We start from the raw sequence: 15622 nt of genomic DNA on the forward strand, positions 1-15622 counted from the left end.
GCGTTTGCACACTCTGTGCGGACGCACACCTCCCCTATTTCACCTTGTGTGCGTACGCGCGCCCCTATTTTCTCACCACTATACTTCTTTTCTCCTCATCTCTCTACTTCTTCTCTTCTTCTCTCTTCCACCCCTCTCTTCTCTTGCTTTTGCCCTCCTCTCTACTTGCTTTACTTTGTTTTGTTTGCATTTCATTCCTATTTTAGTAATTATATTAGTTTTTGTTTAGTTGTTTGTTAATTGAATAAGTTGTAAGTGTTTGTTTGACATTGATTGGGTTGCTTCTTGATTGATGTTTCATCAATGCACTTATACCTTGCCTTAAATTACTAGCACCTAATTGGATTTGCACATTTACATGTTGTTGTCTATTAGGTGAAATTTTTGTAAGTGCATAATGAATCTAGTGAATTGAGTTGAACTACTTATTCATCATGATTTTTTAGTGGATATAATCACATAACAAGGTATTGTTCCTTGTTAATGCTTTGCATTTTTTTGAGTCGAATTGACTTGATTCTTATCAAGACTTGTCACTTTTTGTAACAAGCACCTTATACATGTGATTATTTCATTATTCTTAAGGATGAATAAGTAGTCTCTTATCATCATTAAATTGGTTATTGTTAATTTTGTAATTTTCTGTTAATTTTGCGCTTTCACTTGCACAATTTTAATATCCAATATCTCAAATATTCAATCCACTTTTGAGGTTACCTAGAGTTGTTTGTGCCTTAAGTTTTGCTTATTCTTTGCTTGTACCCTAGGCTATTCAATTGGCGAACACGTGCTTTTTCTTTTGCTTTTGTGGCTTCTATTTTTACCCGGCAATGTGTTGTGTTCTAAACCGCGCGTATTTAGAATACATACATTGTCTTTTATCATACCACACTACTATGACTTTTTCCTCAATTCTTATTTTCTATAGCCACTTGGAGCCCCGGTCCCCATCAGCTGAAGGTGGAGCCTCACATCTCTTCACCCCCGGATTGAGTGCATGCACGGAGGGCTGTGCAACGTTTAAGTGTGGGGGAGGATCCGCAATTTTCGGGGCATAAATTCTCTCTTTCTCAACACTTTGCATTGTTTTCTAGTTTTTAATAGTTATATTTTTGTGAATATTTGTTAGTATTTTATTGCATTATGCTTTGCTTATTTTACTTGTATATATCCTAGCTTGTTTATAGTTTATTTTTGGTAAATATTTGCATTTGCATGGTAGAGTAAATAATTTTGGTTAAAACAACAAAGAATTTTCAATAAATTTCTTTTAGGGCATTCCATTGATTAGATTTGAAAACGTGATTTTGAACTTGCTTGAAATGTTTATTTTGTAGAACATAGAAAAGAGCTTGAACAAAACACCAAGTGAGATTGAGCTTTAATTGTATGGTTGTATATTTTCAACCATAAACATTGTTCTTGTGTGTTATACTCCTTTCATGATTGTAATCTTTGATTTGCTTGATTCTATATGTCCTATATTTGTTGTTTTAAATTGTATTTAGTATGATTGAGGCCATTTTTTTTAAATTAAACTCACAAACCCATATGGCCAACCCTTACATCTATCCTTGTAAACCACTTTTTGAGCCTTTAATTCCCCTATGTTCTAATTTTAAGCACATCATTTTTCCTAAGTCAAAAACTATTATGTTCATGAATTGTATCTTTGATTAGCTTGGGTTTGAGTGTGTGTGTTAATCAAGTGTGGTGGGATTTGTGGGAAACATTGGTAGAAAGTTACTTTGGGTATTCATTGGGACAATTTAGAAAAAAATGGGTAAATACTCATGCATTTATTACTTGGAACATATACATCTCTCTTATTTGATAAAAGAAAAATTCTGGTGTACATACTTTGTTTATATAAAAAAAAAAAAAAGAAAAGAAAAGAATCGACAATAAGAATATAAATAAAAGATGCATATGTGTGTGAATTGAAAAGAGGATGCATAAGTAAATGTGAGAAAGAGGATAAATGGGTAGTTAGGTTGTTTTGTTATGTACATAGGTTAATATAGGATTAGGTAGGATACTTGAGCTAATCAAAGATCAAATATATTACCCCACTTAACCATATTAATCCTACCCTTACTCTAGCCCCATTACAACCCTCAAAAGTCCTCATGATATTTATTTTCATACATCAAATATTAGTTGATTGTTAGATGACTTGTAAATTTTTGAGAAACATGATTAAAGGAGAATTGAGTGATTAAGCCCTACACACTGAGTGATTAGAGTGTAAACACTTTCGGTGAGGGGTTCAATTGCTCAATTCTATGTTCCCATCTCTCTTATCCTATATCTTCTTGCAAGTTGCTTGTTAATTTTTGTAAACTTCAAATCAAATCTTTGGATGTGGATTATATTGCATTGATCCCTTGTCTTAGCCCTAATGATTTATTGTTGGATTGATTGAGATTCCTTTGTTTGTTTTTGCCAACTCCATAGGAATCATAGCATATGTATAGATAGATAGCATTTAGTATAGTTTCTTGCATGTCGTTAGTTGCATTGAATAAATTGCTTACCCTTTGATCATTCTCCTTTGATTGTGATTAGCATGAGGACATGCTATTGTTTAAGTGTGAGAGAATTGATGAATCTATATTTGACGATATATTTTGGTATGATTTGAGTGGATTTCATCATATAAACCTGCACCTATTCATTCAAATAGCATATTTTTGTATTCTCTCCCTAAAGTGTGCATAATTGTGAACACATGCTATTTTGTGCTTAATTTGATTAATTTTTCCCACTTTTATACCATTCGATGTCTTGATAGTTTTGATAAGTGATTTCAGGTGTAATAGGTTGGAATAGCTTGGTAAGAGTGGAAGAAAAGCATGGAATTGGGAGAAAACATGAAGAAATCAAAGGAGAATCACACATTGGCGTGTGCGTACACACAACCTACTATGTGTACGCACAAGAATCACAAAGCTATGTGTGCGTACGCACAGGTTCCAACGCATGACTCAGTTAATGCAAATCACTGGGGGCAATTTTTGCGCCTCCAGAGCCCAATTTTGGACCTTCTGAGGCTAAATGAGTGCTATATCAAAGAGGGCCTCCTTCCATGTGAGAGAGGAGAGCACTTAGGGTTAGTTTAGCATCATGTAGTTCATTTTCTAGAGAGAGAAGTTCCCCATTCTCTCTAGAACCTAGGGTTTTTAGTTTAATTTCCTTGTAATTTCTACTTTTAATTCTTATTTTCATCTAGTTTCTTCTACCTTTCTTTGTTTTATTGTCTTAGTTTCCTTAGTTTATCTTGTTAATTTCTCATTTTAGTCATCTTTTATGTTTATGAGCACTCTTGTTATTTTGATTTTCAATTAATGCAAATTATATTTTATGTTCATTTATTGCTTTCTTTAGTTGTTGGTATGATTTTCTTGTATTTGGTAGTTAGAATTTATTTTTAATGCAATTTAATATTATTTTATTTTCATGCACACCAAGTATTTGCTAAAATGCTTGGCTTAGTTTTTACATAGTTTTTTTCACTCTTGGCTTGAAATTGATGACTTTGGTGATCCTTGTGTCATTGATTTCCATTCATGTTTGATATATTAGAGTAGTTAGTTGATTTGGTTTCCCTTGACTCTAAGTGACCCAATAGTATTGACTTAGGACTTAGGGATTGGAATCAACTATGCCTATTTGACTTATCCTCGATGTAGGGTTGACTAAGTAGGATTAACTCTTCATAATCATTATGTGTTTGTGGTCAATGACTAGGATAGGTAACCTTAGCCCTCAATTGCTTGCCAAGAGGTTTCTTTCATTGAATTTTCCTTTTCTTGCTTTAATTGCTTTGACTTTTAATTCCTTGCATGTTTAGTTTTTCACACTCTTGGTTGAGAAATTGGGTGTTTAGGTGAAATCGAGTTGTAGATGTCCATTTCGCATTGTGTGAGGATTGTTAATTGGTTTGATTTTCCTGGACTCTAAGTGATCCACTAGTGTTCCTCCCATAGCCAATAATATTACACTTAATTGCAACTCCTAGAAAAGACGACCCATGATTTCAAACTTCCGGTTATTTTGTGTTTTAATTGAGACATCTTTTGGATTAACATTTGATTATGAGAATTTGTTGTTGGTTTGGACTATGCTACTAACGAATTGATTCTTATTTTAATTGATTCTAAATCGGCAAACAAAATTCTCTTATCAGGCCGCCTCGTTAAAACAAAGCAAATTTTAATTCACAAATTTCACAAATTCAAATCGTAGAAAATCTAAAAAATAATTTTATGAAAACTCATGTTCTTACAATGAACCTAGGAACTCACGATGATGGCCAACTCTAGAAGCTCCTATGTGGCTACCACTTTGATCTGTACCTCTACCCCTTTTCCCTCTAGTATTAGCATCACCTCCTCTATGTCCATGCCGACCACTCGATGGATGTCCATCTCCACCTCGTCCTCCCTAGGATCTATCTCCTGGAAGTCCTCGAGCATATCAACTAGCCATCTATGGTCTTTATCACTAGCTTGAGTCCTAACCCACTGACGAAGCTCTCTCCATCGTCTATCAAGCACATCAGGGGTATCAACTTGGCTAGGAGGATTCCCCACACCCCTAGCCCTAGTCTCTGGTAGAATCCAAATTGTCTGGGGGTCTCCAAAAACATCTTCTAATGATAGAAGTTTCTGTGCCTCTCGGTATCACCATTCCATGAAATCCGCTGATGGACTAGGACAAGGTTGAAGTGTAGGACAACTTGCTCTCTGACATCTCTGAACTCGTGCCACTTTGAATGATACTCAGAGAACCATTGGTCTCCACCCCTTCTATTCTTTGGCATGAGAAAATCAATGTCAAAAGCTGTCTCTAGTTGGTACTGCACCCCACCAAACTTAGGTATAACATGATCAACCTGATGCCATTTAATAATAGCAAAGTATATCGAAATTATAATAGAACACCATAATATCTGATGTTTGCGCTCAAGGATAACATGATCCACAACACTTTGTACCTCCAAGACATCATATGGCCTCCACAAAACTATTAAGACACATAGGTTTTATGTTACGACTTTAGAATATTTAACATTATACTATGATTAACTAAACAACATATAAGATACTTACCTTAGTGGATCGCAACATACCCAGCTTCAACCTAGACTCTTTCTCATGATACGAAGTACTAAATCTCTTCCACCTACAATGCAATCATCTTACCATTATGAATGAAATAGTTAAATATGAACTATTGCATTAAATAACATATTTGAACCAAGAATATTATTACCTAGAGGCTAATGGCCAAACAAATGAATCATACCCACGGAGTCTGAATCTGAAAAAATGATAAAATATCCATGAATGGAGAATGCTCAACAGACTGGCTAACTGCACCACATTTTGGTTGGCAACACGACACATGCAGCGGACAACCACCCCAATGTGGCAAAGTCCCAACTATATTTTTCCAACTCATCCAGCTTTGCATAGGACAATCAACAAATGTGTACTCGAATACCAAACTTATCTCCAAACAACTGAGTTGATAAAAGCATTATGCATAATGTATGTTTGAGCATAAATCCTTACTGGCATTTGCCAGGAGAACCCTAAATCTCTGTTGGAACCAAATCTGATAGATGATGTGCTTTTGAATATATCGGTCAGGAGAAAACTCACTAAATAACTCTTGAAATCATACTCATGTAGATCTCCCTTCAGGCATGTATTATTCAAAATCTGACAAACATCCATTCACAGCCTTACCATCTATTGGAAGTCCAAATTGATTCGCAACATCTTAAAATGTGATTGTGCACTCTTCGAAAGACATATAAAAGGTGTATCTCTTTAGACGCAATTGCTTTATAAATGCACAAACAAGAGTCTCATCAAGTTTGAATCGATACTCGTAAACCCTAGCAATATAGTACAATCTGCTCGAAAATAAAAAATGATGCGCTCGTATAATGGCATTTTCTGTTGTCTCCTCACAATAACAACACAATAACTCATTTACAAAACCAAAATTCAGCAAAATGCATGTTTTTAGATTTTTAACAATAAAAATTCAGCCTTGGCTAATGACCTATTTCATTTTTCTATTATCTAACCTGCACTAATTATGTCCGTTTTATAGTTTATAAATGTGTTACAATCTGTCACAACTAGTATTTTATATAGTAATTTGTATTAGCAATTCACACTATATATCATCACATTAATTTTAGTCAACGTAGTAGAAAAAAATTTAAAAAGACTAATTTCTTCATTTATGTTTTTTGCCATATGAGCAATCTCATTTAATTTTGTTGTGGGGTGTACCCCCACCAAAATCACTAGCTATTTTAGAATTGTAAATCGTTGTTACGGTGTTAGATAAAATATAATTTTTATAAGAAAATTATAAAAAAAATAATTAGCGGTATAATGATGTCTTTATATATAATATTTATATTTATTTTAAATTAAATCATATTATTTAACAATTGATTATTTATTTGATTTTTGAAATTTACAAAAGGTGTAAGAATGGTTATGGATTAATTTAAATTTTTTACAACAGGTGTATAAATGATAACTGTCAGCTGACGTTAGGTTAGTCTATAATTAAAGTTTTAGGAACATCCTGTAGGCAGTTCAGTTATTCTTGAAAAACACTTACAAATTCAAAATGCTCTCAGCCCCTTGACATCACAGAATAAAATTAAAAATCTTAAATAATTTCTCTAAACTCAAATACTTGTACTTTACTCTTTTCTAGTTTTTATTAATAAAATTCCTCTATTTTATGTCTTCTTCTCCTTTACGTTCATGTTTTTTCCTATATATTCTTTTTAATTTTCTGTTTGTTTCAATTTTTACAATTTATTTCGCTACCAACACCTTATATTTACATGTTTATTTGTTACTTTTATTACTTTTAATTTTATTTGACGTTATAATTGCGACATTGAGATACCCACATTTTCTTTTAAATATAAACAAAATTTGAGCAAAACATATGGTTTGAGTTTTCTTCGCTCAAATGGCTCAACTAAAACGTTGCCTCGCTGCTGATTGCCACCACTTTGCATAAATCGTTGGTTTCTTACATGTTTTATGTTTGTATCACACTAAATCATGGGTCTTTCATGGGTTTCATTCAATTCTTGGAAAACCAACACTAAACCCACGACTTATGCTTTATGTGCCTATAGTTTTGTCTCACTTGTCCATGATTTTGAATTGAATATAAATCGTGGTCTTATAAGTGAAAAAAGTTTATTTCTGACACTTCTAAAATATGCACAGTGACAACGATTCATGTATGAAGGTTTGAAGCTTAAATCCTGGTAATCTACTAGGTTTTATATTTTTTCGAAAAACTTGTAGGTATGCCACGATTTATATAAAAAGTGGGAGGATAAAATTATAGTGCATTTAGTTTAGAACATTCTAATAATATCTATCTTTAACTAGTTTAAATAAGTAAATTACCCAATAAATGTGGAGTAAACCTTACTTTTCTTCTCAATCAGTTCATACATCATTATTTATTCTTGAATAAAGTCAAGAATATTTTACCATAACCGTTTTAACAGCAGTAATAATTATCTGAACACGAAGAAGTGATCTACACTGTTATCCCAACTCTAACGTGCCTTGCTCTTTGCCAAGGCACTTTCGGTTTTCTTCCATAATTTAATTTCCAGATTACAATAATAAAATATAAATGAATGGCCGAAAGGAGGACATAGCTAAATTAAAATTTTTAAAGAAAAAATTACATAATTAACGACCAAACTTGGCAGAAAATTACACCCAGCCATTGAAAAAAAAAAGAAGTTAAATTATTTGTGACAATAGATACTCATATAAAGTAGAACAGTATTACTTCATGATAAAGTGTTATGATTTAACCAATGAAAAAGTAACATCTTATACTTCTTCACATGTGACTTTTTCAATGATTTATGATCATATACTTCACTCTATCGTAAAGTATAAAAATACTACTTCACGATAACAAGAATTCATTCATTCAAATGCTGCTTGTTGCTGAGAAGGATTCAAAACCTGCGTTCTTCGTTGACCAATTCCAAACCTCGTCTCTTACACTTGCTGCACCATTATTATCTCCTTGTTGCTGGTTATTATTATTATTACCACCGCCATAGAAACCACCACTTCCATTATGTCCACCGCCGCCGCCTCCTCCAATTCCCAACAAGTCCAACGTCATCACATCACTATTACCACCGATACTTCCACCCTTAGTACACTCCCTTTTCGCCACCGCACTTTCGCGGTGGTGGTTACTGTGGTCAATGATCTTGGACAGTGCCTTGCTTTGGTCCAATATAGCGTTGAACATATCCACACCGTTCATTCCACACATCAAATTACCATAATGATGAGGAGTAGTAGCCATGTCTTGTTGCATGAACTGGTTCATGAACAAACTGTTATTATTGTTATTCACATTCTGTTGCATTGGAGCTGCTACTCCGCTAAACGATGGTGGCGCCATGCTTGTTGTGGCGGTTACATAACCGCCACCCTTGTTGCTATTCTCCACTACCATGTTGTTGTTGCTGCTGCTGACGGTTGCACCCATTTGCGCTGCTTTCTGAAGCAGCGCGGTGGCTGACATGTGCGGCGAGGACAGTGATGACGATGACGCAGTTAAGTGGAGGGCGTTGTCATCGAAGATGGTTGAGGTGAGTTGAAGAGAAGGGTGTGAAGTGGTGGTGGTGGTGGTGGTGGTGGTGTTGGGGTTTCTTGGGAAGGGTATGTTGTTGAATGAGGGTTTTGGAATGATGAGGTCGTGGTGAAGAGGGAGTGAGGAGGATGAAGAAAGAGTGGTGGGGGTGGTAGTGATTGGTAGAGAGGGAAGAAGGAGGTTTGGGATTTGTGGTTGGGATTGGAGATTTGAAGGTATGTTTGGGAATAATGATCCTTCGTTCTTGTTGTTGTTGTTCTCCTCTGCAAGTGCGTCGCAGAATGCTCTGTGGGTGATGAAGCTATCTCTTCTGCACAATATTAACAACTAACACATCTCAATAATTAGGTTGCTTTTTATATTAGAGATCATTTTCGTGTAAAGACACTAAAAATATTTTTTTTAAAAAATATTTACATATGTTATAATATTATTAGATATTTTTATTAAATTAGTTAATAATTTTATTTTTTAATAAATTAAAATAAAATTGGTTTATTATATCAACAATAATAAACCTAATTGTCTGTACTATAATTATTAGATCTGATTTGATTCAACCGATTTACATAATCTAAATTAAATTATGTTTAAATTTTTTGATAAAAAAATAAATATATCTCTAATTTTTGTTTTAAAAGAAACCATGATTCAGTGAATTATGTAAATTGGTAAGTTTGACCGAATCTGATAACAATTATTGGATTTATTGTTATTGTTATAAAAAAAATCAGTTTTATTCTAGTTTGTTTACAAATTCAAAAATTCATTAATACATCCAATAATAATGCGACACATAAGTGTCTTTACAAAAAGATATTTTACGAGTCTTTTACGAAGCATCTCTTTTTCTGTTAGAGAAGGGGAGACTCACAAAAAATAAATTAATAAAGCAAATGTTTATATAAACATAGCAACTAAGTTGCAGTTAACTTGATGTGAGATTGATAGCTAAGAGTTATTTAGATAAAAATTTAGTCAAATTTATTAAATCATTTAACCATTCTCAACTATTAACTTCATATAAAATTAATTGCACCTGAATTTTTACCTTATATAAAATATACGTGAAATACAAAATAAACATAGAAAATGGAGGAATGTTTAGAAAACTAATAAAATTTATTATTTTTAATTAGTAATTAATCAACAATATTTAAAAGTGTAAACTAAAAAAATGATATTAGATTGTTAAACTAAAAAAATTAGACTAATAACTAAAAATATTTGTAAAAAACAATTATTTTGTTACTCTTTAAGTTTTACTATAAAAAATCAATTCAACAATGTATATATTTATATGTAAATATATAATTATTTTTTTTACGCATAATATTTTTGAGTTTTGATTAAGAATAAAAATTCTACATGCTCAGTACTATTTTTGTAAATCAACACTAGATGCCTTTTATTTTTTAATGCTAAAAGGGTTAACCTTAAAATTTTTTCTTAAAGAAGTGTAGAGCCTCTGGTGAAAAAAACTAGAAAAGTTCACATATTAACATTCATGTATGAGAAATTTTTAAGAACTAATATTTTTTTAGTATTTTTAGTTATTATTTAAGTAGCATAAATATCAAAATATTTTTAATAAATAAATTTTATTAATTTATCTGTATAAATTTTAAAAATATGGATACAAATTATATTGATTTATATGTATAAAATTTTGATAAATATAAATATAAATTAAATATTTTTGTGTATAAAATATCTATAAATATGAATACAACTTATTACTGACAACAAATATCTATTATGTAGTTAATTTAATAAAAACATTTAAATTAATTAAACTAATATATAAAAAATAACAATTGCTTGTACAAATATGAATATAAATATAAATTATTAGTACAAAGATAAATATAAATATAAATTTTATTAATTTATATGTACAAACTCTAAAAAGTATATATATAAATTATATTAATTTATGTATATAAAATTATAATAAATATAAATATACATTATATATTTTTTATGTATAAAATATATATAAATTAAATTATTATTGATTAAATATTAACTAAAAATAATAATATTTACTAACATGCGACATTTTTTTTTTTAATTTTTATGAGACAGTATCTAAACGCTCACTACTTCATGGATATTAAATTGAAAGAGAAGCGTTGAACATAAAAATACATTATTTTCTAGAAAACATAGATTATACTCTTTTATATATGGCCTATAATTTTTTCATGATGACCATTTATGGACAATTTTGTGTTAAATAACAAACCAATACTATTATTTTAATGGCTTAGACAAGGAAACCAGCTGGAGACAAATAAAGTTGAATATGAATAATGACTTGTCCTTGTAGACCAATTAAAGACTTTCACATTTACTTTTGGAAACTTTTATTTTCAGTATATATTTTATATTAATATTTAAATATACATCGTTGCAATATTAAAAATGATATACGCTTATTGAATTAAAAATAATAAACATATATAACAATAATTCAGCAAGGGTGTGCGTGTGTGGTCAAGAAGAATCTCTGATATCCAAAACAGCACGCTTCAAAGGATTGCTACTGCATGCAAGATGCAACTAGTGTAACGAAATTAAGTAGAAAAATTAACACGAGTCAAACTCCATGACGATATGGAGTATAAAATATGCCAATGAAATTTTATAATCTTCAATATAAACCTAGTCATCTAACAAATACTATATATTAACCCAATACTTAATACACGGCTCTACTTCTATTAAAAATTCACATTCCATCCGATAATTAATATATAAATAGAGAAATACTTGGTTATAAAATGTCAATAAGGTGGTACATATGCTATAATAATTATTATGGAGTAATACTACTTAAGATTATATGTTTATTTTAAAGTTAAAATGGAATTTAATAAATAATTATGAAAAATATTCAACTTAATGCTTAATGTGGCTACACAAAATTTTCATGTACCTAACTAATATATAATTAAAAATATTATGTACAAAACAAAACTACCAAATCCATCGCTATATATTTATATTTGTGTATAAATTAAATACATGCATATTAATTTTATATTTTAATATGTATTTTATATAAATAATTAATTTAATAATTAATTTTTAATATATATTTAATATGATGGTTGTTTAAAATATAATGATAAATATAATTTGCTTAAAAATATATTTTAAATAAGTATATATATTGATGAACCTGGAAAAGATGGTGCCACAGTCGCATTTGTACTCCCTTGTACCGCATATTTTGGAATGTGCCTTCCAGTCAGATTGAACAGCATATTTCTTTGAGCACTTATCACATTTCCACTTTTTCTCACCATGCTTCCTACAAAAGTGTTTCTTGATTCCCGTGAGGTCACCCAACGCCCTCGCGGGGTTGTGGTGAACACACGAGGACTCAGGACACACATATACTCTCTTTCTCACCTCCGCGCTCGTTCGCTGCTTTAGCTTCCACGGCAGGTTGTGTCCTCGCCGATGAAGCTGAAGGTTCTGGTCTCTTTGAAACCCTTTGTTGCATATTTCGCATATGAAGCGGTTTGTGGCCATTAGTGTTGTTGGTGATAGAGCTATCACTTCAGCACTGGGATCTGAAATTTACAAGTGTATTGTGTCAAATGTTAAATACGAAGTATATATTTATGTCCAATTATAACATTAATTTTTAATGTGAAATTATTGTATGTCACCCAAATTAAAGAAGATAAGAATCTTGTTCTAATTATTTAATTTCAGTTGATATATATGTAGCTGGAGGAAAAGACAACAAAAAACCTGAAAAAGCTAACATATGTATGTATAGTATGTGCACGTGTATGTTAAATTGAAATTAACGATGAAAATGTAATATTGGATTGTTTGTTCACAAAACACCAAGTGGAACCAATATGGCATATAAGGGTTTTTATATATATAATTTTTACTGAATTATCTGCATTTGAATTTTAATGTAGTATAAATTATACTAATTTTCTAATACAAATCTCTAGTTATTAAAAAATAGGGAGAAGACACAACCATTCAAGCTAATAAGAAAAAAAATACAAAATATTATGTATACACAAAATATAATTATTAAATTAATTATTATATATTTATATACAAATATATTTTTTAATTTATTTTTAATATATATTTTATATTTTAATATATATTTTATACAGATAACTTATTTTTTGTATAGCCATATAATGTATATAAGTCAAAGAGATAATTGGATGTGTAATTTAAATTAGATCAAAAACTACAAAACCTCTCTCTTTCTCTCTCTCTCTCTCCCCATATATCTTCCAACAGCATTATTTTGGCGCATTCTTCAACAAACACAATGAAAAAAAAAAAAGTTTACATAAGCACATAAATAAAAGAGGAGTATGAGGTATCTCATATGCGAAAGTATATGGTCCTTTACCTGAAACAGTTTTGACACAAAAAAAAAAAAAAAGGGAAGGGGGAGATAGAAGTAGCTAGTAGACGTAGTAGTAGTCAAGCAAAGTCAACAGTGAAGGAGGGCAATGATTGTAAACCACTGCAACCCAATAATTGAGCCTCTCTTCTTTCTTACTACTTATAACGAAACCAATAATTCACCATTTATTTTTTATCACCATCCAGATCCTTGTGTCTCCGCTTCATTTATTTAGTAACTAATCATAATTAGAAAAAATTAACACATTAAATATGGAACTTAATTACACATCCCTTGTTTTTGTATTGAATAGAATCAGATCAAGCCTAATCCTCTTTAATTAATTTTGTGGAGCATATAGATTTATATTTTAGTTAAATGTACTCAAATTAATTAAGACTCCATTATGTCCAGAAATTTAATATGGGACTTTTTCATGAAGCTCACTTTGTAATATGAGAGCGAATATACAACATTATAATTCTTAATTTTATTTTTTGGAACCAATTAAGGACATGGGTGAAGAAGTATGTATATACTGATCCTTTCTATATGCAAATTAATGAAAGGATTGCCAGAGCTCTTGTTATCTATGCATGCCATGAATAACAACCTTCATCTATATATATTATGGTTCAATTTTAATTTGATTATATATCCGTTTAAAATTCTAGAAGAACTGATCTTTGCAAAACAAATAATAAAGCAGAAAAAATGTTAATTAAAGTTTTAAAATAGTAAACTGTAAATTAGATAAAAATGTAAAAAAACAAAAAAAAAAATTAAAAACCGTTTTAACTTCCCCCCTTTTTCTTGATGTTGTAAGAAAATAATTTTACCTGGATTTCCCGGTAGGTTCCTCTTCTTCTTAGGAGGTGGAGGAGGAGGTTGAGAATTTGTGTTGGAAGCATTGGTACTATTATTGTTATTATTTGTTGTTGTTGTTGAAGTATGAGAATGTGGACTATGATGGAACCTACCACCAAGAATCTCTGAAGATTGTTGTTTCACCACTGCATCTTCTAATAATGGAACTGTGTTCTCTGTTGAGAAGCTCCCACTATCACAACTTGTTATGTTTGACATTTGATGAGGCAACAACCAAGAATCTACTCAAATTGTTCCCTTTTAATTTCTTAAACACTAATTAATCTCTCTCTCTCTCTCTCTCTCTCTCTCTCTCTCTCTCTCTCTCTCAAGCTAAGGTGTTATAGAAGTAGTTAATTATGAATTTTCATGAGAAAAAGAAGGGATTTGTGGGAAGTAGAGGAAGACAAAAAGCAGGAAACTCTCCTCCTTTTATGGTGTGGTGAGAGGAGAGAGGGTTGGCACAAGAATACAACAACTATATGCTATATGGATTTGCACTCTAATATAAAAAAATATATGTATTATCCTTCTTTGATCAGGATCTACCTCTGGTGATTATAGCCATATATATTATTTTACAACCATGTGTACATCAAAATTATTTATTAACATAAAATATATATTAAAAATAATTTAAATTAGACATGTATTTATATAAAAATATATTATATTAATAATTAATTTTAATAGTTAATTTTTATATAAAAATAATACTTTTGATTATTTTATATATATGCCTTTGCGTCCTGCTATTTCATATATTAAGAAAGAAAAAGTATAGGGAGTTAATGGCTTAAGTGTACTATGTGTACAATGGAGGTTCAGAAAGTATTAGAGATATGACCATCAGTATTACATTGTCCTGTCAGGTTACGCTTTTGGAATGAGTGGGTTTATGATATGGTATTAGATTTCTAGATCCGAAAGATCAAGAGTTTGATCCTTAGTGAACCCCAAAATTAGTTTAAGTTTTTGGAATGAGTGGTTTTATGACATGAGATGTTTATTATCCCTAGTATTCGGATGGTTATTCTAGAAGATTTAATCCATTATACACATTGTACGCTTAAACCATTAGCTCTCTAGCACTACTCATTAAGAAAACGCCCTTTACTGTTATTTTTTAGAGAATTTTTTAAATTTAATCAGATACAATGCATGTTCTGTGAATAAAAACATTAGTTATTATATATTTATTTGTATGTATATTATCTTAGATAATTTTTAATAAAATAATTAATTATTAGATTAATTAAATTTGATTTATCAGAACAATCAAATTTGCTACATATTTTATAATATATAGTTTGGTGGTTGATTTTATATATATTTATATGCATAGTTGTATTTTTTTTTTTTACCAAAAAGATAGAGAGATTTGAATTTGCCGCAAATGAGTATAAGAAGATTATGCCATTTGAATTATAACCCATTGGTTATTTATATAGATGGTTGTTAAATTTATGTATGTTGGTAAATTAATTATATAACATTTTAATTTGTATTCTTTTTTACATAGGTTATATTTGTGTTTATTATTAGGAGCACTTTTAATTCATTGATATTTTAATTAATTTGGATTGCTCTAGTAACAGTTGGTTTATTAATTTGTTTAAATAATTGTGTTGAAAGTTTGAATTTTTTTTATTGTATGCA

The 15622-nt window shown here is 30.5% G+C and overlaps 1 protein-coding gene across 1 annotated transcript; it reads right to left on the reverse strand.

Moving 5' to 3' along the window:
* Positions 1–7669: 7669 nt before the first annotated feature.
* Positions 7670–14439, reverse strand: LOC130950682 (zinc finger protein GAI-ASSOCIATED FACTOR 1-like). The gene is made up of 3 exons (XM_057879240.1): positions 13936–14439; positions 11882–12278; positions 7670–9004 (listed from the first exon to the last, which is right to left on the reverse strand). Exons 1-3 carry the CDS (start codon positions 14180–14182, stop codon positions 8014–8016), a joined length of 1635 nt encoding a protein of 544 aa, XP_057735223.1. The 5' UTR covers positions 14183–14439; the 3' UTR covers positions 7670–8013.
* Positions 14440–15622: the final 1183 nt, after the last annotated feature.

Source organism: Arachis stenosperma, chromosome 9, assembly GCF_014773155.1.
Source record: "Arachis stenosperma cultivar V10309 chromosome 9, arast.V10309.gnm1.PFL2, whole genome shotgun sequence".
Classification (NCBI taxonomy): domain Eukaryota; kingdom Viridiplantae; phylum Streptophyta; class Magnoliopsida; order Fabales; family Fabaceae; genus Arachis; species Arachis stenosperma.